Source organism: Tiliqua scincoides, chromosome 1, assembly GCF_035046505.1.
Source record: "Tiliqua scincoides isolate rTilSci1 chromosome 1, rTilSci1.hap2, whole genome shotgun sequence".
NCBI lineage: Eukaryota > Metazoa > Chordata > Lepidosauria > Squamata > Scincidae > Tiliqua > Tiliqua scincoides.
In genome coordinates, this window is record NC_089821.1 from 74,117,095 (window position 1) to 74,140,798 (window position 23,704).

At 44.5% G+C, this 23,704-nt stretch overlaps 1 protein-coding gene across 1 annotated transcript in view; it reads left to right on the forward strand.

Annotated features, from left to right (window-relative positions):
• IGFBP5 (insulin like growth factor binding protein 5) overlaps positions 1-22,079 on the forward strand; it is a 45,181-nt gene extending 23,102 nt beyond the window's left edge. Inside the window, exons 2-4 of the mRNA XM_066611676.1 lie at positions 13,603-13,829; positions 16,318-16,437; positions 17,372-22,079. Coding sequence (XP_066467773.1) covers positions 13,603-13,829; positions 16,318-16,437; positions 17,372-17,503 — 479 coding nt within the window. The 3' untranslated portion in view covers positions 17,504-22,079. The remainder of the gene's footprint in view (positions 1-13,602; positions 13,830-16,317; positions 16,438-17,371) is intronic.
• The last annotated feature ends 1,625 nt before the right edge of the window (positions 22,080-23,704 follow it).

Consider the following 23,704-nt stretch of genomic DNA (forward strand, 5'->3'; position numbering starts at 1 on the left):
CAAACAGCTGTTAGACGATAACAGCTTTCACTCACCACTTGCATGGCTGGGAGCCCAAACCAGAGTCTTAGAAGCTAAAGATCCCTATCTGGTTACCACCTCTAAGAGCTGATTCTAAACTTGCTTGTCTACCCACTACCCCAAATCCTTTTTTAGCTGACAAACATTTCTAGTGGGGGATCCCATACTGTGGAATGTCCACTTCGAGTCTAGACAGATGGTGATGGTGATTCTTGTAATAAAAAAACACCAAAAAATAAATTGAGTGGGGGGAGGGGAGGTAAATGTGAGGCTTTGTGGCAATATTGTGGAAGCCGTGGAGGAGCAGGAAGACTTGGATGAGGACATAAAGAAGGAAGGCCCATGAATGCACATTGTATCTTTAGGGAGGGACCCTAACTCAGTAGCAGAGTGCATTCTCTGCATGCAGAGGGTCCCAGTTTCAATCCCTGACACTTCCAGCTAAAACTAGGAAACGCTGACCCCCATCTGAAATCCTAGAGACCTGCTGCCAGGTCATGTATTGCAGACATTATTGAGCTAGGTTGACCAAGTGGTCTGACTCAAGAGAAGGCAGTTTCACACACTGAATGTTCGTATCTCAGCAAGTGCCTGCTGCCAGTCCAGTGAAAAGTGTTGAATTCAGTAACAAATTCAGTGTTGAATTGGCCAAAGTAGTTACTGGAGCTGCAGAATGTAAGGCCCCACCAAGTCCTGAATATGCCTAGCAGCCCAATCAGAACCACGCACCCCACTGCTGGAACTAGCATTCCTGTGGCAGAACATACTTTAGGCAGAAATGCCTTCTGGAAGCTGTGTGCTTCCAGGCTGGCACCACAAATGGCAGGAAGGACCCCGTGCACAGCGGCAGTGAAGAGGAGACCCACCAACATCAGTAGGGAGGATCAGGGCGGATCAGGGGAGCTGGGGGCATGTTGGAGGCAGGAAGGGTGACTTGCGCCAGGTCTTATCCCCTCTGGAGTGATTTGACACACCTCTCTGTCTCCTTGGACATAGACCCCCTAGCAAAAGCAACATATACAAGTCTTTCTGTTGCTTTGCTAGGGGGCTACTTTGATGGGAAAGCGTGTTTTGAAGACTGGGGAGGGCTGGTGAAGAAAGTTGGCTTCATTCCTGAGCATTGAATTGTCTCAGAAAAAGAACCAAATACTTTTCATTTTGTGGGGAACTAACTCAGTTCACTTCTAATTCTATCCAGAATGAGCAGGAGAATATTGTCCCAACTTAAATTATTCACAATGGGTGTAATATTAGTGTTCTGTGAGTTGTTGTTGTTGTTGTTGTTGTTGTTAACAGTATTTATATACCGCTTTTCAACTAAAAGTTCACAAAGCGGTTTACAGAGAAAAATCAAATAACTAAATGGCTCCCTCTCCCAAAAGGGCTCACAATCTAAAAAGATGCAAATGAATACCAGCAGACAGCCACTGGAACAGACAGTGCGGAGGTGAGGTGGGCCAGTTACTCTCCCCCTGCTAAAAAAAGGAGTACCCACTTGAAAACGTGCCTCTTACCTAATTAGCAGGGGTACATGAGTTGGCACATGGAGAGAAAGAGTTCTGGGAACACGAGCAGAGAACAGAAACTCAGGACAGTAGCCAATGTTGAGGTTGCGTTTTCAAACTGAGCAGTCCCTTTTGAGTTTTGTGGTGTTAAGTTTATTTGTTCCACACTTCAGTCTCCAGTGATATTGTTTCATAAAGTTTTCAGCAGCAAATCTTTCTACAGGTACAGCATGGACAAAACACCTTAGTAGTAGGATGCAACTACCAACTGCAGGATGCAGCACACGTCCCATTGGCACCGCTATGCCAGTGCTGGAAAGCACTGACATGGGGTTAGGATTGCACCCTGTGTTGGTTTATGTAATCTCTTGGTGCTCCCTACGTCTACTATTTTGCAGGTTCAAGTGATAATTCCTGATTTAGTGTCATCTGCAGGTATGGCTGAAATACTTGTGGTTTGAAGTACTGACCTATTCAGCATTCTGTGTGTATTTTTGTAACATATACTTATCATGAACACCAAGATATCAGGCTGAAACTTGGTGCACATGTTCAGGACACAATTCTGTATTTCAAGTTCAAATATCCTCTTCACCTGTTTTCAAAGAGGGGAGGGAAATACAATATATACTGCAAATAATGCAGTATCTCCTCTGAAGATTGAGGTATCTATGTGAATGTTTACATGCTGATGACTCCATTCACCATGCTAAGTTCAAACCAAACTAGATGACCATCCACCCTGTCTCTATTTTCCCTACTTCATGAAATCTTATAAAGCAGAACCAGACAAGTGAAAATATGACTAGTAGCCAGACCTTTATGCAACCAGTTCTATACGCTGCCTTCACTAAGAAAGCCAAAGTCCCTGGGCCTTGACCGTAGCTCATTCTTTGGCATGATGAGGTATGGCTTGGCAGTGAATTCACCCTTGGCATGATGAGCTGGAAGCTGACACTGATGCTCTTTTGAAAATATAGAGGTGTTGACATCACTAGCTGACTTCATCAGGGGTGGGTCCCAAGTCATGATTCGAAGGCACAAGATTTGATGGTTCATCATGTTCCAACGTACCCATATTCCACCTCCCAAAGCTGTTTACCTGGCCTTTTAAACCCCCCCCCCCTTGCAACTGGGTTCCTTGGTTCACCACCATCTTCCTTGCTGCCATTAAGGGCCAGTTCCACTTATTTTATAATGAAGCCTTTTGTTTGAACGTTGTGTCATTACATTACTGTAAAAAGCTCGCTTTCTATGTGTCCAAAGGATTGCAAATTCCATCACTCATTCTGCATTCCAGTTACCTCAAGATGAAAGGTTTTTTAAAAAAAACCTGACACTCCCCAAGCACATGTTATTTAAAATGAATTGGCTAGTGAGTTGGTAACAGGAAGATCACAGGATGGCTCAGAGGATGTTCACAGTTGGCTCAAATGTGATGCGAACTAGCTGTGGCTATTGGCTTCTACCACCCAAGGGAGAAAGGTAAAGTCTTCTTTACCCTTAATATTGAGCCAGGTTCAGTGTGATATTTTGTGTCATTTCTGTGATACCTGGTGTGATTCTTGCGGGTATATGACTCATGCAAAAACAGCTCTCCCAGAGAGTCAACCAATCAGGCTTGCTCATAAATGACCCTCCTAACCCAGGAATTGACCAGTGACAGGCACTAGCAAATCATTAGCAGGAAGTGGAAATCAAGACACTGTTAATGCAGTAAAGAGCCATATTGAGATCAAATGCAAATGTCTAGTTCAAAGAAGGCAAGCCATTTGCCTTACAGACATGAAAGGTACAAAATGGATTGTGGAAATGTCCTAAAATTCATACTCAGCCCCCTATCAACGGCTGATGCATGACTAAACACTGCAGCAGAAGTTGGGGATGAAAGAAAACTCTGGTCTCAAAAGTTTTATTCTGCAGCAAGAATGAAAACAGTTTTTGTTTAAGAAAGAGAAGTGTTGATTGTGTGATGACTGAGGCCCTTTAAAGCTCCCAAGGCCTGTCTTATGGAATAGAGATTGTATATGTGGGCTGGGTATAGATATATTTCTCCCTATCTTTTCCTGTAGCTTTGTGGAAGGAATAATATAGGCATGACCTTATCAAGCATCCAGCACTCTTGGTCTGTGCTAAATGGGATGAATATATGAAGCTGTCTTCTGCCAAGTTAGACCAGCCAGCCAATCAAGTTCAGTGTTGTCTAAATGGAGTGGCATGGCTTTCCATGGTTTCAGACAGTTGTCTTTCCTAGCCCTACCTAGAGATGCTGGGAACAGAAGTGGGACCTTCTACATGCATAGCAGGTGTTCTACCACCCAACCATTCCCATTGAACACAGATCCCTTTTTCTTTGCATGAAAGCATGACTTCTCCAGTGCAGACTGTACACTGCATCCTGGCTTGATTGTAGTGTGTGGTCAGAGAAAGAGGGCTCAGCTTTCAGGGCCAATGGATCACTGGGGCCTCATCAGTATTATTATATGTAATAGATGCATTATATGCAATTGATATATTCCTAACAATTTACATATGAAAATGGCCTTGCTAGATTACATTAAATTTTCATCTAATTCAGCATTTTTTTTTCTGCAGTAGAAGCCTGCCAGCCAGCCAGCCAGGCTTGTTTGCTTAAAAGATTTATATATTTAAACCCTGCTAATTGGGTAAGAGGCACTTTTTCAAGTGGGTGCTCCTTTTTTTAGCAAGGGGAGAGTAACTGGCTCACCTCACTCCAGCAGTGTCTGTTCTGGTGGCTGTCTGCTGGTATTCATTTGCATCTTTTTAGATTGGGAGCCCTTTTGGGACAGGGAGCCATTTAGTTATTTGAGTTTTCTCTGTAAACCGCTTTGTGAACTTTTAGTTGAAAAGCGGTATATAAATACTTTTAATAATAATAATAATAATAATAATAATAATAATAATAATAATAATAATAATAATAATAATAATATATCCTGCCTTTCCCATGCCGAAGCAAATGCCCAAGGCGGCTTACAAGTACCACACTAAAATGTACAGTATGTCAAACAATAAACAATATTAAAAATAATAGAGATGCCTCTTGAAACTCACAAGAATGTTGGGGATGGGCACCCCCTGTTGTTTGTCCCCATCGTGCCTTCAACTCCTACAAAACCATTGTAGACGTGCCCTGTAACTCTTAGTTTGCTCTGCTTTTCAACCCCCTCTGCACAGATGGAAGAAGAGAAGTAATGCCTAGAAGTCAACAAATATCCGGGGGGGGGGGGGGGTTTAGTGGGCGACAGCAGCACAGGCTGTTTAACTACACTGTTGTGTGGTTGACGTCGTTGGTGGGTCCTGATTTCGTCAAATAAGTGTAGTGCAGGTAGGCAGGCGGGCTCAGGTTCGGGCTGTTTGAGTGAGTCTCAAAAACCAGCTGGGGGGATCAGGTAGCAGGGCAATGCAGTATCAGTAACACAGCCCAGGCCGAATGTGTGTGCTCCACCGGATGCAACCCGCTCCTCTGCATTCTAGCTGAGGGACACATGATCCCCACATAATCCCACCAAGCTTCTGTGCAGGAGAGGAAAGGAGGAGAGGCCTCTGCCCTTCAAGATTCCAGCCCTCCGTTCCTTTAGGCAGATTTAATATCTGTGTTCTTCTCCCCCTGCCCTTCCCTTACAATTTTCACTGTAAAAGACAGACGTGAAACGGAGTATCTTGTTAGTTAGTTTTTTCTGGGGACCACCAAGGGGTTGCTAGCTGGCTAAATTTCAGCCAGTCTGACCAGTTTATCATCTCAGGTTGCCACTTGGCAAGGGTTGTGTTCTTGTTTCAAAACCAATGCCTGGTCAGAATATGTTCAGATCAGCACGGAGCGTTTAGCAGGTTATCATTTGCAGGATAACCTTTCTTTGTTGTTTATTTCCCCAAACTGGTGACAAGAGTGCTGCAAGAGTGAAAAGAAAGATCAAAAATGAACTCTCATTTTGATACATGGATATATGCATACATCAAACAACAGCAGCTAAAAATGCAAATGTTTCCAAATCAAATGTGTCTTTCAATGTAGGACCAGAAGCCAGTTTGATCAGGTAACTGGAAGACTGACAGCCCAATCCTGAGCTGCTTGGAGCACGGGGCTGCCATGGCATCCTAAGCGCAACCAGGCAGCTGCTGGCGACTCCTTTGGGGAAGGGGACATTCATCGCCTTCCCCCAGGTAAGGACAGTGGCCCCATAAAGGGACTACTTGATTCTGCGGCAGCTCTGGAGCTGCCGCAGAATCAAAGAATTCCATGTCTGGCTGCACACAGAGCTCATGATCTGGTGGAGGTGAGCTCCAGCAGTCCCGCCCTCCTCCTGCCCCCTTCTTCCCCAGTATGCCTCCTCCCTGTCCTCTTCCTGTCCTCCCCCCACCTCTTCCCTTCCCTGGAATACCTCGTTCCCGCCTCCCCCATGCTGCCATCTACATCTCTGCCACCCGGTGGTTTGGGCAAGTGGCGGAGCACCGGCTTTCCACTGGCACTAGCCCAGCACAAGCTTGCCCTGGACTAGCTCTGATGCTGGACCCATGCTGAGCTCTGCAGACGTGCCTTACAGCATGTTTCCAATAGTGCGCGGCGGTGATAAGCTGGCCCGCAGAGCTCAGGATTGGGCTCTGAATTCTTGCCCATTTTTTGCTTTCTTTCCCAAGTACATATGTTATCTTCCTAATACAGGCTGCATTCGTTTTTCAACTTCTAGCACTACAAGCTACAAGCACTAGAGAGCTGTTCTTTCTTTCTCCTTCCAGAACACTCAGATCACATTCTTTTTTCACATTCTAGTGTGCTCGCCGTGCTAGCAATTAGAATTGTGAGCTCAGAGCTAGAAAAGATGACCCCCTCCATATGCTGGCACAAACATGGCGGCCTCCATACATTTTGGTTACAACATGGCGGCCTCCATGCATTTGATTTCAATGAATCCTGTATGACTGGGTGCCATTTTGTCATTTTTTTAAATGAAGCACACTTAGAAGCATGCTAGAAATATCTATTTCCTATATGAAAAACAAACGCAGCCACGGCATACGCACTTATGTGGGCTCCCCCTACAAAAGGATTGTGGAAAGCGTAGTTTGGTGAGAATGCAGAATTTTCTCTGTGAAAATCCCTAACTGTTCCCCCCTGCAAAGAACTAGAATTCCCACAATTCCATAGAGAAAAGTGAAGTACTATTTGTTAAACCAGTTCAAGGCTGTAGCATAGTTTTTTTGCCCATTTGAAGATACTGATAGTCGGCAAAGCCTGCTAGAGACTGTTTATACATCACCCTTGTCTTTATGGGTAGCTTCAAAACAATGCATGCCTGCTGTGCCAAGCTCATCCCAAGCAAGCCTTTCTTGTGTTGCCTGCGGCCTCCACACATTAAAAGAGTTGTTGTGGAAAGAGCCATCACATGAGGAAGTTTAAAATGACCAGGTTTTTGTTTGCTAATTGCTTTCAGCATGTGAAAAAGTGAACGTGAGTATCCAGTATCCAGCCTAGGTGAGGTAACCATAACATCATCCCCATGTTCACAAAGAGTCCAGACAAAGTCACTGTTGAGTCTGCCAGCACTGGGTCACTTACAGCTGCCCTGTGTGCAGCATCTCCTGCAAATGCAACCCATATCATCAGGTTATTGTGTCGGGTAGTTGGATGCAACAAAACCTCTTCTCTTCTCATAGGTGGTGGTATGAAACATTCTCTTCTCATAGGTGGTGGTTCCTATTTGACTTGGTAATGTTAAAAAAACCAGTTCTTGGCACTTGGAAAAGAATGCCAGCTAACAGGTTGAGAGTAAGCTTTTTTCCTGACCAAGGATTAATTTGCACAACCAACACTGACATGTTGCGCATGTGGATTGAGTGCAATGCACCAAGCACAATTCGGGGCACAGTGAAGCACAGACTGCAGGAACTGGGGACAGAATTCTGGTTGCTTGACTGCATGACCAGCTTATAACCCACATTACAAATCCAGCTCTGCCCCTCAAACTACTCTCAGCAATGCTTTGGTAGTGTTGGGAACTATTGTTGGAGTCTTTTTGGAGGATGTCTGTCACAATTGAAATGCCATGTCCGGATCCAGTTGACCTCTGAAAACTAGGTACTTAAGACAAGTAACAAATAATGAGTACTAGCACTTTCATGCTCTGCTTCGAAGCTGCCAAGGAGCAGCTTGCTGACCACTGTTGGAAACAGGATACTGGACTAGATAGTCCTTTGCTTTAATGCAGCAGGTCTCTTCTTATTTTTATATTTTATTTTTTATATTTTTAGACCACCCTTCCTCCCAGGATTTCAGGGTGATATACATGGCTCCTTACCTCCTTTTGTCCTCACAACAACCCTGTGAGGTAGGTGAGGCTGAGAAATAGCAACTGGCCCAAAGTCACCAAGGAAGCTTCATGGCTAAGCTGGGATTTCAACTTGGATCTTCCAGGTCTAAGTCCAACTCCTGAATCACGACACTATCCTAGCTCTGCTGGGATCACTTACCACATGCTGGAATTGGCATGAAACCACTCAGCCCAGAATTTTAACTTGCCACTGGTCCTGTGAATTGTCTCGGAGCAGGAGGAGCTAGGAAGCACAAGGGGAATAAGGCTGAAGGTGTGAAACAATTCAGGGTGTTACCATCTGTCCCACCACACATGCACTCCCTTTCCCAGTCTAGCCCCTCCCCCCCCAAGGCTGCTCACAATTTCATCCTGATTACCAGAATGAATTAGAACTTGGCCAGCACTTTCTTGCCCTGGCTTACTGACAGATTCCAGTTTCAAAGAATTGTTTATACTTTCTGTAATTTATAAGGTGGCTCTGTTTATAGACCCAGATTGTATTTCTTAGATGGATATGCATGCTGCCAGTGCCCTCTTCAGGACACAGGATACTACTGCAGCCAAGGTGAAAAGATTGTTTTCAGACCTAGAAAAGTGTGCATGGGAAAGGTTGACACCATAGGTTGACTTTTGCATGGAAGTGCTGCTTGTTGTATCCTTGCATCTAGCTTGGCATTTCAGGATCATACCATTGAACAAAAATGAGCTGTACAGTAACAATGCTCAAGACAAAAATGACAAGGAGCTATAGCAGCAACTGTTACCCTGCACATGCCCGATCTCGTCTGATCTTGGAAGCTAAGCAGAGACAGGCTTGGTTAGTACTTGGATGGGAGACTGCCTGGGAATACTGGGTGCTGTAGGCTTATACCATAGTCTTTTGAGACTGAAGGTTGCCAACCATTTCTTAGGTATAATTTTTCTTAGGAAAACGTGTGTCTCTCCATGACCGGGCCTTAACAACCATTCTTTTCCAGGTAGAAAAGCAGAGTGCCCAGAGTAAATGCCCAGTTGCCTTGTGATTGTGTGACAACAGCTCACTGGACTTGCATTGTGCTAGCTTCTGAGAAGGCAGGAACAGATCCAGTCTGGGCAATCACCTGGAGTCAGGATGGTCAATGTCAAACATCAGCAAGGATTTTGATATATATCCTTTGCAGGTGAAGCTAAATTGAATAAGGAATATGCATTGTTTCACTGAATTTGGCTATATCTGTTGCCCTGAGCAGCAGTTTAGCAAACCCAGGATCTCAGGATCATGAAACATCAACAGTTTGGTTTCCAACCTATGCCCCAAGTTTTCTAATCTGGAGGGAGGGGTGCATCTCCTTGACTTTGTCCATGACCCTGTGCTACAGAAATCTAAAAGTATCAAAGATCCAGGCTTATGCACACTTACTTGGAAGTAAGTCCCACTGGACAAGTAAGTAAACCTGCATGAGATTGAGTTGCATCACTGTTTAGCCCTTTGATTTATGGCTGGGGAAAGAGGGGGCTCTGTGACACTGGCCCAATAAAAAAGATCATTTTACCTTACAGTGTGACACTTAAGAGAGGTCTGTCAACTCTACAGATCACAGCACTCAACACCAGAAATTTCAATTGTCTTCTGTTGCTGGATACAACTGGGATTGACAGGGAGGAGAAGGAACTGCCATGACAGACACAAGGGATTTCACTTTGATCTGGCAATATTGCGATGTTAACATTTAGTGTAGGATAAATGTTTCAGGAAATACCCCTGCCTGAAACCCTGAAGACCCACTGCCAGTCAGCATAGACAGTGCTGAGCTCAATGGAGCAATGGTCTGACCTGATGAAAGGTAGCTTCTTATGTTCACTCAGCAGTCAGCCATTCACGCTCTCTCTATGGCTGCCATCAGAGTTACTCTTTGAAGTCTCAAAGAGTTGCCAGCTCTTTTTTTCTGGTACCCTTAGCAGCAACTTAACACAGATGTGGTGAAGCCTTTCTCACCGCTTTGTCTCAGTGCCAAGAAAAGCTTCACCTGCTGAATTTCTGCGCAGAAAGCTGCAGTGAAAAGCATGGGCATGGAGCCAGTCCAAGGTGCCAGCCCTAGAGCTAGACCACAATAGCAGCATAGTGCTCTTTTATTGTACAATGCCTGACATGTACAACAGAGCCCCTATTCAATGTGCTATGAAATATTGTGTAATGTTGACATTCGGCCGTTCAGTGGCATCAGGGGTGGATTAACCGTCGGATTCTCCTTTCCCAATAAAAGTGCTTTCAAAGGCACAGTACACAGAAACATGGCTCCTTGTCATGATTAATTGCACTCTTGTTCTTCCAGTCTTCAAGGTTGTTCTTGGAAGTGTGGGCTGGGGAGAGGGGAAACTTTTGTTTTGGCTCTCTTGCTGTGCACATTTGAAGATATCACAGTGATTTAAATCCGCAGTAGTGATTCTGAGAAGAGAATTGATTTTCTTAAACAGTAGGGGCTGGGAGGATCTGGATAAAATCAGATACATTCTTTTGGGTGTGGAGGCAGAAACAATGGAGCAAGTTGCAACTTTTTTTAAAAAAAAAGCAGATTGCAAAGAGGCACAGCATGAGACATGATGGAATTGTACACTTAGGTTAGTTAGGACTCAACTGTTATATTGTATTCTGTGATGTTTCTATGTATGCCAATAAAGGTTCTGATTGATTGATTGATTGATTGATTGATTGATTGATTGATTGATTGATTGATTGATTGTGAGAAGAGAACTATGGGTACCAGGAATCAACATGAAATATTCTCAAGTACAATAGCACAATCCTGTTCTCCTTCTCAAAAGAGACTTGGGGTTTTTAATGGGTTAACTTGGTTGTGGGAAGCCAAGTGGTTCCAAGACATATTCACTCAAAAACAAGACTAAGGGCACAGTCCTAACCAACCTTTCAGCACTGACCTAGCCGCAATGCAGCCCCAAGGTAAGGTAGCAAGCCTGCCTTTACCTTGAAGAGGCCCCCTTGACTGCCTCCCCACTGCAGGATGCAGTGCATGCCACATGGGCACAGTGGCATGTCAGTGCTGGAAAGTAGGTTAGGATTGCGCCCTTGGTACAGTTGGGCTTTGCAGTTCTAGGCTGCATTAAAATGAACATGCTGCACTTTGAGAGGTAGTGGAAAAACAGTGCATCTGTGGCCACCTTCCCCTGCCTTGCCAGCCCAGTCCTGGTGCCACTCACTCATCTCCCCCACCTTCTGTCACTTGCTGGACTCCAGATTCAGTGTACAGTGCAGAGAGGAGGGGTGACAAAAGTAGGGCAGGGGCACCTTTAAATTCTTCACCTGGGGAATTTAAAGGTGCATAAGGAATAGGGTTGTAGCTCCATGATAGAACATCTGGTTTGCAGGCAAAATCTTCAGCCAGGTTCAATCCCTGACATCTCTATATGGGGCTAAATAATCTCTCTCTCTCTCTCTCTCTCTCTCTCTCTCTCTCTCTCTCTCTCTCTCTCTCTCTCTCTCTCTCTCCCCAAAACCCTGAAAAGCAACTGGCAAGCAGCGTGGACGAGCAATTTTCAATCACTGTGACGTGGCACATTGGTGTGCTGTGAGTGGGCTGCAGGTGTGCTGCAACAGTTTGGGGAGGGCTGTATTATTATGGCCATTCGGGGTTGTGAGGCCCTCACTGGCAGTGCAGTGTACCTTGTCAATTGTCAAAAAAGGATGTTGCAGCATGAGATGAAAAAGGTTGAAAATAGCTGGTCTAGACTGTACTAACCTTGATGAGCCAATGGACTGACTAAGTGAAAGGCAGCTTCATATGTTCATGTGCACATTTGTTCTCTCTGGGGATTAGGACCTGGCAACCCTGAAAGGACCTAATAAATGTGTTTGAAATTGCACTGTAAGGTACAATCATATGCACAATTACTTGGAAGTAAGCCCCATCAAAACCAATGACACTTCTGAATAAACATGCTTAGGATCAGGTCTTATGCACATAGAACGTTTTAGCGTTTAGATTAAGCGTAAGATTAAGGTTAGTTCTACTTTAAGCAAACACTCCCATAAATGGTGGGACAATGGAAGATGGGCAAAGGTGGATTAACTTCTCCAGTAAGCTTGCCAACACATGCTTAGCAGTGAGGGTCAGCTGTGACTGCTTGGATTCCACAAGGACTTGACAAAATGAGGATACTAGTGAAGCTGTGTACATCCATGGATGCGAGATGTGAAGCTTCTGTTCTTCCTTCCTTCCAATTTGTACATCCCTTTGATGTTTCCCCCCAACCACCCTAGCTCTCATCTGCCCTGGTAGCCCTATAAACTGCTCTGGTAGAAACGGGAAATGAACAGCAAAGGATCCCATAGTCCCCAGGGGTTCGAACTATATTCAAAATCTAGAACCAAAAATAACCCTCTTTTGCTCTAAGGGCTGTATTAAAGGTCACAAGTTAACTAAGTATAGGCTGTCACCAAGTCGCTCCTATATATAAACTACTCTAGAGCTCTGAAAACGACCATCTGTTAATCAGATCACATTGGTGGGGATCAGAAGGTTTCAATAGACAGACAGAGAGCTTAGGAGGTGGGATACTTTTTCCCAGGGGAATTCACTGCCACAAGATGGTGAGAAGGCCCCTCGCATAAATTACTTTCTTAAAAAACTAAACAAATATCTCATGAATAGTGCGGCTACTACCCATCCTACCCTGAAAGGTAGCATTCATTTTCAGAGACATCAGGCACTGAGGGCAAAAAATGGGTGCATGTCAGCCGTTTGCGCATATTAAGACCCAATGTTTAAATTTTTTTTATTTAGAAAAATTCAGATTCAGAAGAGAGCTTTGAATGTACATAAGCCATGGAGGGAGGCTTAACCCTTTCCATGCCTGCAGCTTCTCCACTCCAAATTGCTCCTGAGCAAGCTGCTTTCCCTCTGTAGGGTTCAAACTGCATGTTAAGGTGTGATGAGAAAAGCACCTTAGGTGTGGGTGCTCTGAAGCATAGAAAATATGGGCCCTCCTCTCTCTGGAGATATCTCTCCCCCACTCTTTCCCAGCTCCAAATTCCCAAGCTCTTTTTCCAAAAGGAAAAAAAAATAGGATGTTGGGGCTGTAATAGGTCCATTTATGCATAGCAGGTATTTCACCCATACCCCCTTTGTATAATCCTTCTGCCAGTTGCTGTGGCAGCAACAGCAACCAGGTTCTCAGGAAATTCAGCCCATAACCATCAACCCAGACCATGCAGACTTGGAGGGCCATTTCTTTCTAGCTACTGTGTGCATCTGTTTCAGCTTTTCCGCAAGTGGCAGCCGCAGCCCAATACACTGAATCTTGTAATCCTCATCAAAAAGGAATGTACTGATGTAGCTTGGGAGTCTCCCAGGACAAGACAATTCTGCTCCTTCTAGGGCCACTGAAGTTGCCATCCAACTCCCATGCTGCACTACTAAAAACACACTGCATTGCAAAGTAGCTCACCTGGAATGGTGGCAAAAGCAATTCATACCCACTCCTGAAATCAACACCTTGTGCAGCAATCCTGAGCTATAGCTGGCAAGACTTTGTGAAACCCTTGTACTGTGTCAGGTGACCCTAAAGATATTCCAGTTTTCTTCAGTTGTTACATAGGAATGCTCACAGGAGAACTGACAAACACAAAATCTCTGAATTACTCTGCATTGATCTTCTAGTAGTGATACAAATGACAATTAAAAAAACCCAAGTAAACAGATGAAAATGGTGCCCAATCTTGAACACTCTTCTCATTTTCTCCCATCCAGAAAGAGAATCCCGAGAGCATGAGGATCCAACTACATCAGAGATGGCAGAGGAGACCTTCTCACCCAAAATGTTCCGAAAAGGACATGGGCGCCTCTCAGAGCTAAAGGCCGAGGCCCTGAAGAAGGACCGCAGGAAGAAGCTTACTTTATCCAAGATCGTTGGAGGGGCAGAAAACACAGCACACCCTCGGGTGGCCGCCCCTGAGCTGAGACCAGAGTTTGAACTGGTAGGTGTGACTCTTGTCAGGGCTACGTGACAACTGAAAGTATCATCCAAACCAGCCCAGGGACTATTCAGTGACCTTGCCAAATTACAATTCTCAGAATTCCTTGGGAGATGGTGAGAAGGACCCTATCATAGATTACAGGATATATGTTACATGCCAGTTAAACTGGTTAACCCCGTATATGCTTGTGTCTATTTCCTGTGTCTAAGGGTGTCTATTTCCCTTGAAGCAGGGGTGGCCGAACGTGCTTAATGTAAGAGCCATCTACGATGAACTTCAGATGACTGAAAGCTGCTGGAGAGATGTTTGAGAGCTGCAATATTTAAGGAGCATTTAAATTCTTAAATATATTTGCTCACCATGAACTTTAAACTTAGGTTTGAATCCAGGAGACTCTCAGTTTATACCAAGCAAATAATTATAATGCCTGAAAATTTCCTATTTACTTTTTATAATAATTGTCATGCAGAAAGGAACTCGGCCAACATATTTTCAAGAGCCATATCTTTCATGTCAAAGAGCCGCATGTGGCTCACAAGCTGCAATTTGGCCATCCCTGAATAGTTAGCATGCGAAAAACATTCCCTTGACTGCTTCACAAAAGAGTGAAGTACTGTCCATGCTGACTGGCAAGGGTTCTCCAAGCTTTCAGGCACAGTTCTTTCCCTGCCTGGATATCCTGCTACCTGATAGCCTTTTAAATGGAAGGTGCTAGAATGGTGGTTCCCAAACTTTTTAGCACTGGGAGACACTTTTTAAAACAACACTCTATTGGGACCTGTGGCAGACCGCCCCAGCCCTGCACACTAGAGCAAATGTCTTCAATGGCACCTCCCCATGTAAATCCGCCCCCCCCCCACTTACCATGCATGCATGATGCCTTGTGTGACTCCAGGATGCATTGGGGAACCCTCCTGAAAGTTCCCTGACACTTTAAATTGTGCTTCCGGAAAACCGGAAGCAGTTTCCAACTATATTGGAGCTTCCATGGGGTCCTAAAGCTGTGCAAGGCTCTGCGCTTGGGCATTTGCCCCATCAAATGAGTGAGAGGTCTGCCACTGAGCCGTACCCGCCTAGGTTTACACACACACACACACACACACACACACACAAAGTAATATTATTTATTTTTATTCATTTGCAAAAAAAGTTAATCTATTGCTCTTAATGTGGCAGCCCTAATGAACTTTAATGAATGCACTCTTTCTTTCCCATTTATCCCCAGAAAATAAAATAAAAAATAAAAATCTCAGCTTTTTTGAATTCTTTATCAATTAAGACACATTTATCTATCTATATTTACAGATGCTTGCAAACTGCAGCAGCTCAGCTTCCTGCAAACTGTAGAAAGCAGAGCTCTTTGCAGGTCAGTTAGCTCCTGCAGTTTTCAAGATAGCTGCTGAGCTTTTTCGCAGGGCAGTTAGCAGCTACCTTGCAGGTCCTGGCCTTGCAGGTGCTTGATAGAAGGCATTTTATGAAGAAAAAAAGTAAACCTCAAACTAATTGCAACAAAAATTAGTAGACTGACTATATGAATCAGGACATCTTTTGGAGCATAACACTCCATGAGCCCAATTCTAGGCATGTCTACTCAGAAGTAAGTCCCATTATAGTCAATGGGGCTTGCTCCCAAGTAAGTGTGGATAGGATTATAGGTCAAGTCTCATTTTTTTGTAGTTAGGCAGAACTGTTTAATGACTGACTTACATTTCATCGTCATCGTTGTCCCCGGCCTAGACAGCAAAAATGATGGTAGATTGACTCTTAGCATATCTGAGAGACTGTACCTGTGACCGACCACAGCATTGACCTGTGGCTTTTAGGGTCATAAATTGTGCAGGCCTGACCTAGGCCAGTGGGGTGGGGAAGAATGGATACACATTGTACTGCTGTAAGATTAAGTCGCAAGTGAAATAATATTTTCTTCTAGAAACTGAGATAGCTCAGAGGCTTCTGAGCTCCACTGAGTGCTCCACTGAGGGTCAAAGAGGCTCCACTTTCAAGTATTTTCTGAGGTTCTACTCCTCCTATACAAGACAATTTCCTCTGCCCACCCACCTTTACTGAGGCATAATGAGGATGGCGGCATCCTATCGCTGGCACTCCTACTAATCTCACTGTTGAAATCTCTTGAGAGTATACAGAGTAGAGTCATTCTACTCTTCATAAAACCAGGAAGGCTGCCAAAATCTCACTGGTAGGAAATGTAGCTGCTGCTTCCCTGGCATGTGACTAAAGGAACAGCCACTATGTTCTCAACTGTGAGAAACTGTGGAAGTACGCAGCACAGGCAGGAGTGTAGGAATACCCTTCACAGTCTCAGATAAATTGGGTTGTTCCCAATATGTTCAATATCTTATTTAGCATTCCAGTTAATCTCACCCTCTCTTTGAAACTCTGTGCTTCTGCCTCCTTGATCTTGGGCTCTGGGTACAACCTCTATCAGGTCATAACTGTGTTCTCCCCCCTTACTGTTCCCTGTTTTCAGGGCCCTTGCCGTAGGCAGATGGAGGCATCGCTGCAGGAACTCAAATCTAGCCAACGAATGATCCCCCGTGCTGTCCACCTTCCTAATTGTGACAGGAAAGGATTCTACAAAAGGAAACAGGTATAAGCTCCTACTGGACAAACTTTGCAAACATGAGCAGTGAGCCGGGGGATAATAGTCCTCTCTTTCACACAGTTTTGGATCAATGAACCCAATCTCCTAGTAGGCACTTGTTTGCAAAATGTAAAGATGGAAGGTTTTATGTCCCTTCTAGGCACAACTAGGCATGAAATGGAAGTCCCCTGAACAGGATTTCCCATTGTTCTTTTGTGTTACTGGAAACCATTGGGGGGGAGGGGTTTGAACTGGGACCATGGCAAGGGAGGGAGGGGGTTTGACCTTTTCACCCTGCATCATTTTCCCATTTAAAATTTCCCTAGCTAGCTACCGGGTGGAGGGGAGATCAGAGCAAGTAGCAGTTAGGGAAGGAATTTTAAGCAGAAAAATGGCATGGGTCAAAGTACCTTCAGAGTAACATATGTAGTAAGAGTCAGTAATATTAAATGCTTGGTTCACAAGCAGTATGTTTCTGAAGTTCTCAGGAGAAGCCAAAGGGAAACCCCAGGAAAAACGGCAATAGTACACTAGCCTTAAATGACTTGCCAAGGGTCACTCAGGCTGCAGGGTAGAAGGAGGTTGATTTATAAACTCCTGCTTCTGTGCTTCAAACAATAGCTTGATCTGCAGAATTAGCCGGCTATAATGCTTCTCTCCATTCTGTGAAAAGCTTCACCTGCTGATTTCTGTGCTAAAAGTGCAAGAGCAGGCCAGGCCAGTTTGTTTTCCTGATCATTTAGCAGCCATGGCTAGAAAGAAGTCCAACCCTGCTTGTTCCAGCATTCAGGTCTAGCTGGTGTCCCTATCCTCAGAATCAATAGAAGTTCCTCTGAGGTCAAGATGATGTCTCCTTCCCAGGAAGGAAGCAAGAGTGAAAGATCAGTGTTCCTCCCCAGATGTTCTCCTCTCATTGTTGTTCTTTCATCCCCCTCCCCAGTGCAAGCCATCCCGGGGCCGAAAGCGCGGCCTGTGCTGGTGTGTGGACAAGTATGGACTGAAGCTGCCGGGAACAGATTATGTTGCCGGAGATCTCCAGTGTCACAACTTTGACAGTAGCAATACTGAGTGAACATCCCTCTTGTCCCGCCCTGCCAGAACCCTTCCCCTATCCCACCCACGCCTCATGATGCCCCAGGAGACCGATTCCTTTCATTTACGAAACTGAGGACCTCGGAATCTACAACGTGTCATCGACTCCTTGCAGTGACAACGACAGAGTCTGAAGGGAAAAAGGCAACACGTTAAGTAAAACAAAACAAAAAAAAGTGAAAAGAAGACAAGCCAGCCATCTTCCTTGGGACACAGCCCTCCCAGAATCCCACAGCCATCCGGGCAGCTCTGATGTAGGAAGCTCCTGGAAGCACTTGAATGGTCTTTTCCTTTTTTCTTTAATATCGCAAAATTTAAAAGTAGCTAGTTTGACAAGCAGAATCCTAGGACAAGCAGGCCTTTCACTATTCAGTCCACTTTGATGATCTGTTGTTTTTTTCACACATTCATTTCTAGACCCCCTACACTCAGACTAAGGTTTATTTCTTCCCTCCCTCCCTCCCTCCCTCCCTTTCTCTGGTTTTCTTTTTAATAAAGGAAACTGAGTCAGAGAACAATAGGCTCTATGGCAGGACAAAAAATGAAGCTAATAATTAAGTATCAAAAGCTCTCAGTTCCTTAAGGGACTGTTTCCTGGGCAGTAAGAAAGAGGTTTGACCTGATTATTTAAGGTGTCATTTGTATATCCCTTTTCTGTGTAAATACAGATGTGTGCACATGTTTACTCTTTTGTTGAACAAGCCCCTTTTTCTTCTCAGAAAGCCCTTTGACCTGAATCCTGTGAGGAAGCCAGACCACCTCTTGTGTAAATCAGAGGTGGTCAAGGAGGTCACCCACATATGCAGGATTATGACCCTAGATGAAGCAACACTGTGTCCTGCAAAACATCCCGCCAACTTTTAAAAAGCACAAAATGATAATTGCCTGTGCAAATGGACCTGTAGACTTCCACTGGAAGGATAAGGGTTTTTTAAAAGCCTTAGTATTTCACTCAAATAGTGATCATGTCCAAAGACAGTTTGAAGAGGGTTACTTCCTCATTTATAAACTTGTAAATGATCCAGTTAGAAAAGCATTTTACCACCTTTATCTGAAAGTCTCTGTAGATGGAGGACTCTGCTCTTTCCAAGCATACTTGAGTAACTAACACCGAGTAGGTGAACACTCCTTTTTTCCTGGCAGAGGGCTTGATTCTTTAAAAACTGCATGGCAGGCAGAACTTACATGTGTGAGGTTTTCACCCTCATCTCTTTGCTGGGAAAAGCTACACCTTTTGAATATGTGGCTGCTGGGCCACCGTTAAAGGCATAGTGGCCTCTTTCAGGAAAAAGAAAAAAAGTCTTTGAGCTGCCGAACAATTAGATGGCACATAACCGCCCAGGAAACCCATTGATTTGACAACTGTCACATTCAGGCTTGGGCAGACCACTAACCCCCTCCCCCTAACCCTCTCCCCCTTTTTGTTTGCTAACCTTTTTAACTTCTTGGTATGTTTCCATGGACATTGCCATGACAAAGGTCCTTCCTGATGAATGAGAATGCAAGAGAAAAAAGGAATGTCCATCAAAAGTCCCTAGCATTGGGGGAAGTCAATGAAATTAGTAGCCATGAAAACACTTCAGAATGTGGCAATGGACTTGAGGGTGCGAAAGAAATGGAACCCTTGGTGATCATTCTCTCCTGGAGAAGGACTCCAAAGAACTCAAGGACACTGGTGTGGCTGGCTGCAAGCACACCCAGACAATGTGCTAATCAGAAACATGACAAGAGAGCTGGTTTCTTACGTGTGAGCAGGCGGAACAAGCTGTGCTGTCTGCTGAACATCAGCAAAGAGAGCCATTGGTCAAAGTACTCGAAGGACACTCACAACACACAACATACTAGTACAGTTCAAAGGGAAATCAGGAATCGTCGGGACAGAATGGCTACTGCATGAAAGTGACTGGTGGGTTTTATTCCCACCCCTTCCATGTTCAGTAATGTTCCACTGGGCTCCAGAATAGCTTTAAAAAGCCAACAATTTATAGTCTTCCCAATGATGGGTGGGGTTCACTGCTGGGAACTGGCATGAAAATCTGGATCAGAGGTTCAAAATTTGGTCTGATGTTTATGGAAGTGCTGAGGAGGCTTCTGGTTCACATGTGTATTTCCTATCCTTTTGTGCAAAAACTACAAAGAAACAGGGAGGGAAATTGAAATCCACCCCGCCTGCCCCAATAACATTTTCAAATGCAGAGCATTTGGGTGATATTTTCCCCACAAAATGAAAAAATGCCATTAAAATTCCACTTAACCCCCTTCCCCAAATGATGGAGGTAGTCTCTTGGTTGTCCTAGACTGCTTTCAGCCAAAACCATCTTGAATCCCTTTCCTCCTTTCCTTCTTTCTTTTTTGATACGTATTTTTTTGTTACTGCCTTGTAACAGCACATATCATTTGTCCATTTTGTTCAAGCATGACTTGCCCAGCACAGAGAACATAAAGGAGATGTGGACTTGAGCAGTTAGAAAGACAGCCTATCTACCTTTCTTGCAGCAGCACTCAGAACCCACCTGAAAGGCAGGGAACCTGTTGTCCTAACCTTCATTCTGCAAAGTTATCAACATTCTAAGAAAGGCCAGTTCCTGGTGCACCTTATCCAGAAGTGTCATCATTGTTTTTTCTCCAGTGGAGAGCTACACAAGGACCATGCCACCAACAAAAGTGTGCTTGAAACAAAAAGTGGCTTGCTTCTTTCTGTGCACTTAATAGGTTGTGAGCTAATCACTGCCATGACCTTGGATGAGTCTCACATAAGAGCATAAAAAGACAGTGCTTAAATAAAGCTGGTAGAGATCCTAGGAGCGCATACCAAGGGTTGCAGAATGCAGAGCATGGTTAGAAATGGGATTTGAGAACATGGTGGCTGCCTTTAACCATCACATTCATTCATGCTTCTAAAAAGACCTTCATGAATTCATGAATATCAAAAGCAGAGGTCCTTCACAGCCAATCCTGTAGTTTTCTAAGCACTAGTGTAAGGGACAAATGGGAACAAAAACTATTTGAACTCAAGCTAGTTTTAACAGCAGTTCTGAAATGTTAAATACACAGGGTCTGCCACTAGAATTACAGCACAATACTATGCATTGAGAAGTAAGTCTCGTGCTCAATTGGGCTTATTTCCAGGAAAGTGCATATAGGATTGTAGTCTTCAGTTTTGTTCTTTATCCACCTTTCAATCCATTTCCAAGGCCATCTCCTGTGCCACATTATCGACAGGGCCCATTTCTGGCAACTCATTCTTTAAGATCTCACTCATTACAAGCCACCTGTGGGTCACAGACATCTAAGAATTGCCGAATCCAGTTGTGCAGGATAATCCAAAGCCATCTCAGCTTTAAACATGGTGCTGATTGAACAGATTTCCCCTCCTTCCCTCCGGCTGGCAACTATATGCTTCAATCCCTTTTACTCATTGCTTACCTACACACTCAGCTACAAGGACCACTGGAGGAATCAAAAGTTACCCAGCATGACAGTTGCCTCCATGGTTGGCAAAAGGATAAATGGCTCACCCATTCATTTGATGTTCAAATAAAGAGCCTTCCCCATCAGAGTAGCTAATTGGGATGGGCGGTGATGAGAAAGAGATAAAAGACAAAGCAGTGGGGAAACTACCTTCAGAGTCATGGATCTCAGAGACTGCACACAGTAGAAGTGCAGAGAGGGGTTTTGGAGGCAAGGTTCACTAGGAAAATGCGGAAGAACATCTGGGTAATCTGTAGCCTCCAAGGCAGCTTTCTGGTCTTGTAGAAGAGGGTGGGAATTGGGAACCCAGAGATCTCTCTCTAGAGGGTCCCACTGCAGCTTATATATCCTATGAAATACAATATCCAGGGGAGCCAAGACCTCCTTTCAAGCCAAGATATTCCTTGTCAGTGCTGCAGTGGACAGTTTTATTTTGAAACCACTAGAGCATATTGCACTATTTCTCCACTTTGTCTCTTTCTCTCCCCCTCTTTAACAGAGCATCAACAACTTCAGCAGCTGACAGGTCACTGCAGTCCGGCCGCCTTCCTGGTTTGAGCACCTTGGCTAATGCATGGGGGGGGCATCACTCCATTTCCTACTCTGTCCGATTCTTAAGCCCCTCCCACAACACCACTGGGACAGCTCTTTTCTATAACGCAGTTATCGCCCATGGTAGCACAGTTAACACCACACACGATTCCGAGTTACCTACTTGGTTTTTATCATTACGCAGAAATACTCACTACACATTTTACGGTAGCTTTGAATAGCTTTACATACATACAGTAGCTCTGTGGATATTTTGTTTTTGTTTTCTTTCGTTTTTCTTTTGCAGTAAACAAGAATATTCATACTCTTACCGGTGGGGGGAAAAAAAGCAGTTTGTGAAAAACTGACAATGGATGAGGAGTGTAATGCTCTGTTTAGCATTTTGTACTTAAAAGAAAAAAAAGAATCTCACATTTTATTAAAAAGTGAAGATTGCTGTATACTATTTATTCAACTTATAATTTATGTTACTCTTTGATCTTTGTCTTTTCTCATGACAAAGCATTTATTTAATAAAGTTATGCATTCAGTTAGCCTGTGTGCATGGCCTGCAGAATGTCTGTGTATTGCATGTGTGCGCTGGATGAATGATTTGCCAACTTTCTGCTAAGGGAGCCCACTGAGGGCATTTTGCCTTTATTCAAATCAAGCAAAAGTGCCCATTGTTTGGGCAAGGGAAGCAAGTGAGGCAGAGGGCCTGTCATCTGCAAGGATCATGGAGGGCAAACTGCATCTAACTGCACAGCACTACAGTATTGGTCGCAGTCAGGAGCTGGCAGGTTTTGCCCTCACTGCAACATAGTCCCTAGCTGCAACGCATTACAAAATCCATTGGGAATACCAAGGCCTCCGAGCTCACAAGTGTTACATATGCATCTCTTTTCCTTCCTAGTTTACACGAATCATCATCACACAGTCACATAAGTTGTGCCACATGTGCATCTCATGGAGGAAGCAGGCTTGGAGCAGGTGAAGTTGTAACAAGGATGAGGGAGCACTTCTGTTCGTTGATTTGCAAACCACCAATACCGCCAGGAAGTTCGAATTGCATTTTAGCCTCACGATAACCATGGCTAAGAGATGCTGACCCAACCAAGATAACCATGGCTGAGAGATGCTGACCCAACCAAGGCAGTGTCAGAGCTGAGCAGGGGTGGGACCCTACATTTCCCACATCTAAATGCAACACTAATGATTGTGTCAGAAAGCTCTGTTAGCATATAAGTTCCTTCCTCCACACTAGAATGGAAGAGGCTGCCAGAGCAGGGCACTGATCTCATTTGCATCCATTGCATCGACCCACCTCCTTCCCTACTTGGGTTGCCTACTTGGGTTGCCTGTGTGACTCAGGAGTGTGCTGGACTAGCTGGGGCAAATGACAGTATAATCCTACTCTTATTGTACGCCAGTGCAATGGCTGAAAAGGGAGTAGGGGAGAAAGGAGGAAGCTTGGAAAGGAAGTAAGCATTTTGTTATGAGTCCTGGGTGTTGCTTGGCCCAGTGGTTCTTGGGGAGTGGAGGGAATGGGGGTGCTTGACATGGCACCAGCAGCTCTGCAAGAGATAGCAACAGAAACAAGGCAGGTAGATGAACAAAGAACATGAGGAGCCTTGCATCTAGCTGTTTATATCTTAAATCCACACAGGAAAGAATAATGCTATTGTGGGATGAACTCGTCAATGACCTTTCTTTTGTATCTTGATGGCTTTTGATGGTCTACCTGTGGCTGAAGATGGAGCCTCAATTGTTTTGCATTCTGCTGAGAATGCAGTAACAAACCCTTGAGGCCAAGAGGTCTTTGGAAAGCAGGGACATAATTATCATGCAACAAGCTTTGGCCATGGAGTTGGTGAGGACATTTGGGGCTGAGCACCCTTCTTTTGAGTTGTTAATAACTTTGTTTGCTCCAAGTCAGGAAGCTCCTGGGATTTGGGTTTTATTTACATGTTCAACTGTGCTATGCAAGTAGAGCATAGCCAGTAGTCATGGAATTTTCCCAAAAGAAATGAAAGGAAAGGCTTCTCTGAAATGTGTTGGCATCCTTCAGTCTGGAAGACTATGGTATCGCGCTCTGAATAGTGGTTCTGGAACAGAGTGTCCTCTCTAGTGCGTGAAGCCTGGGTAAAGTAGATATGGAGGATAGACTGCTACCCATGCA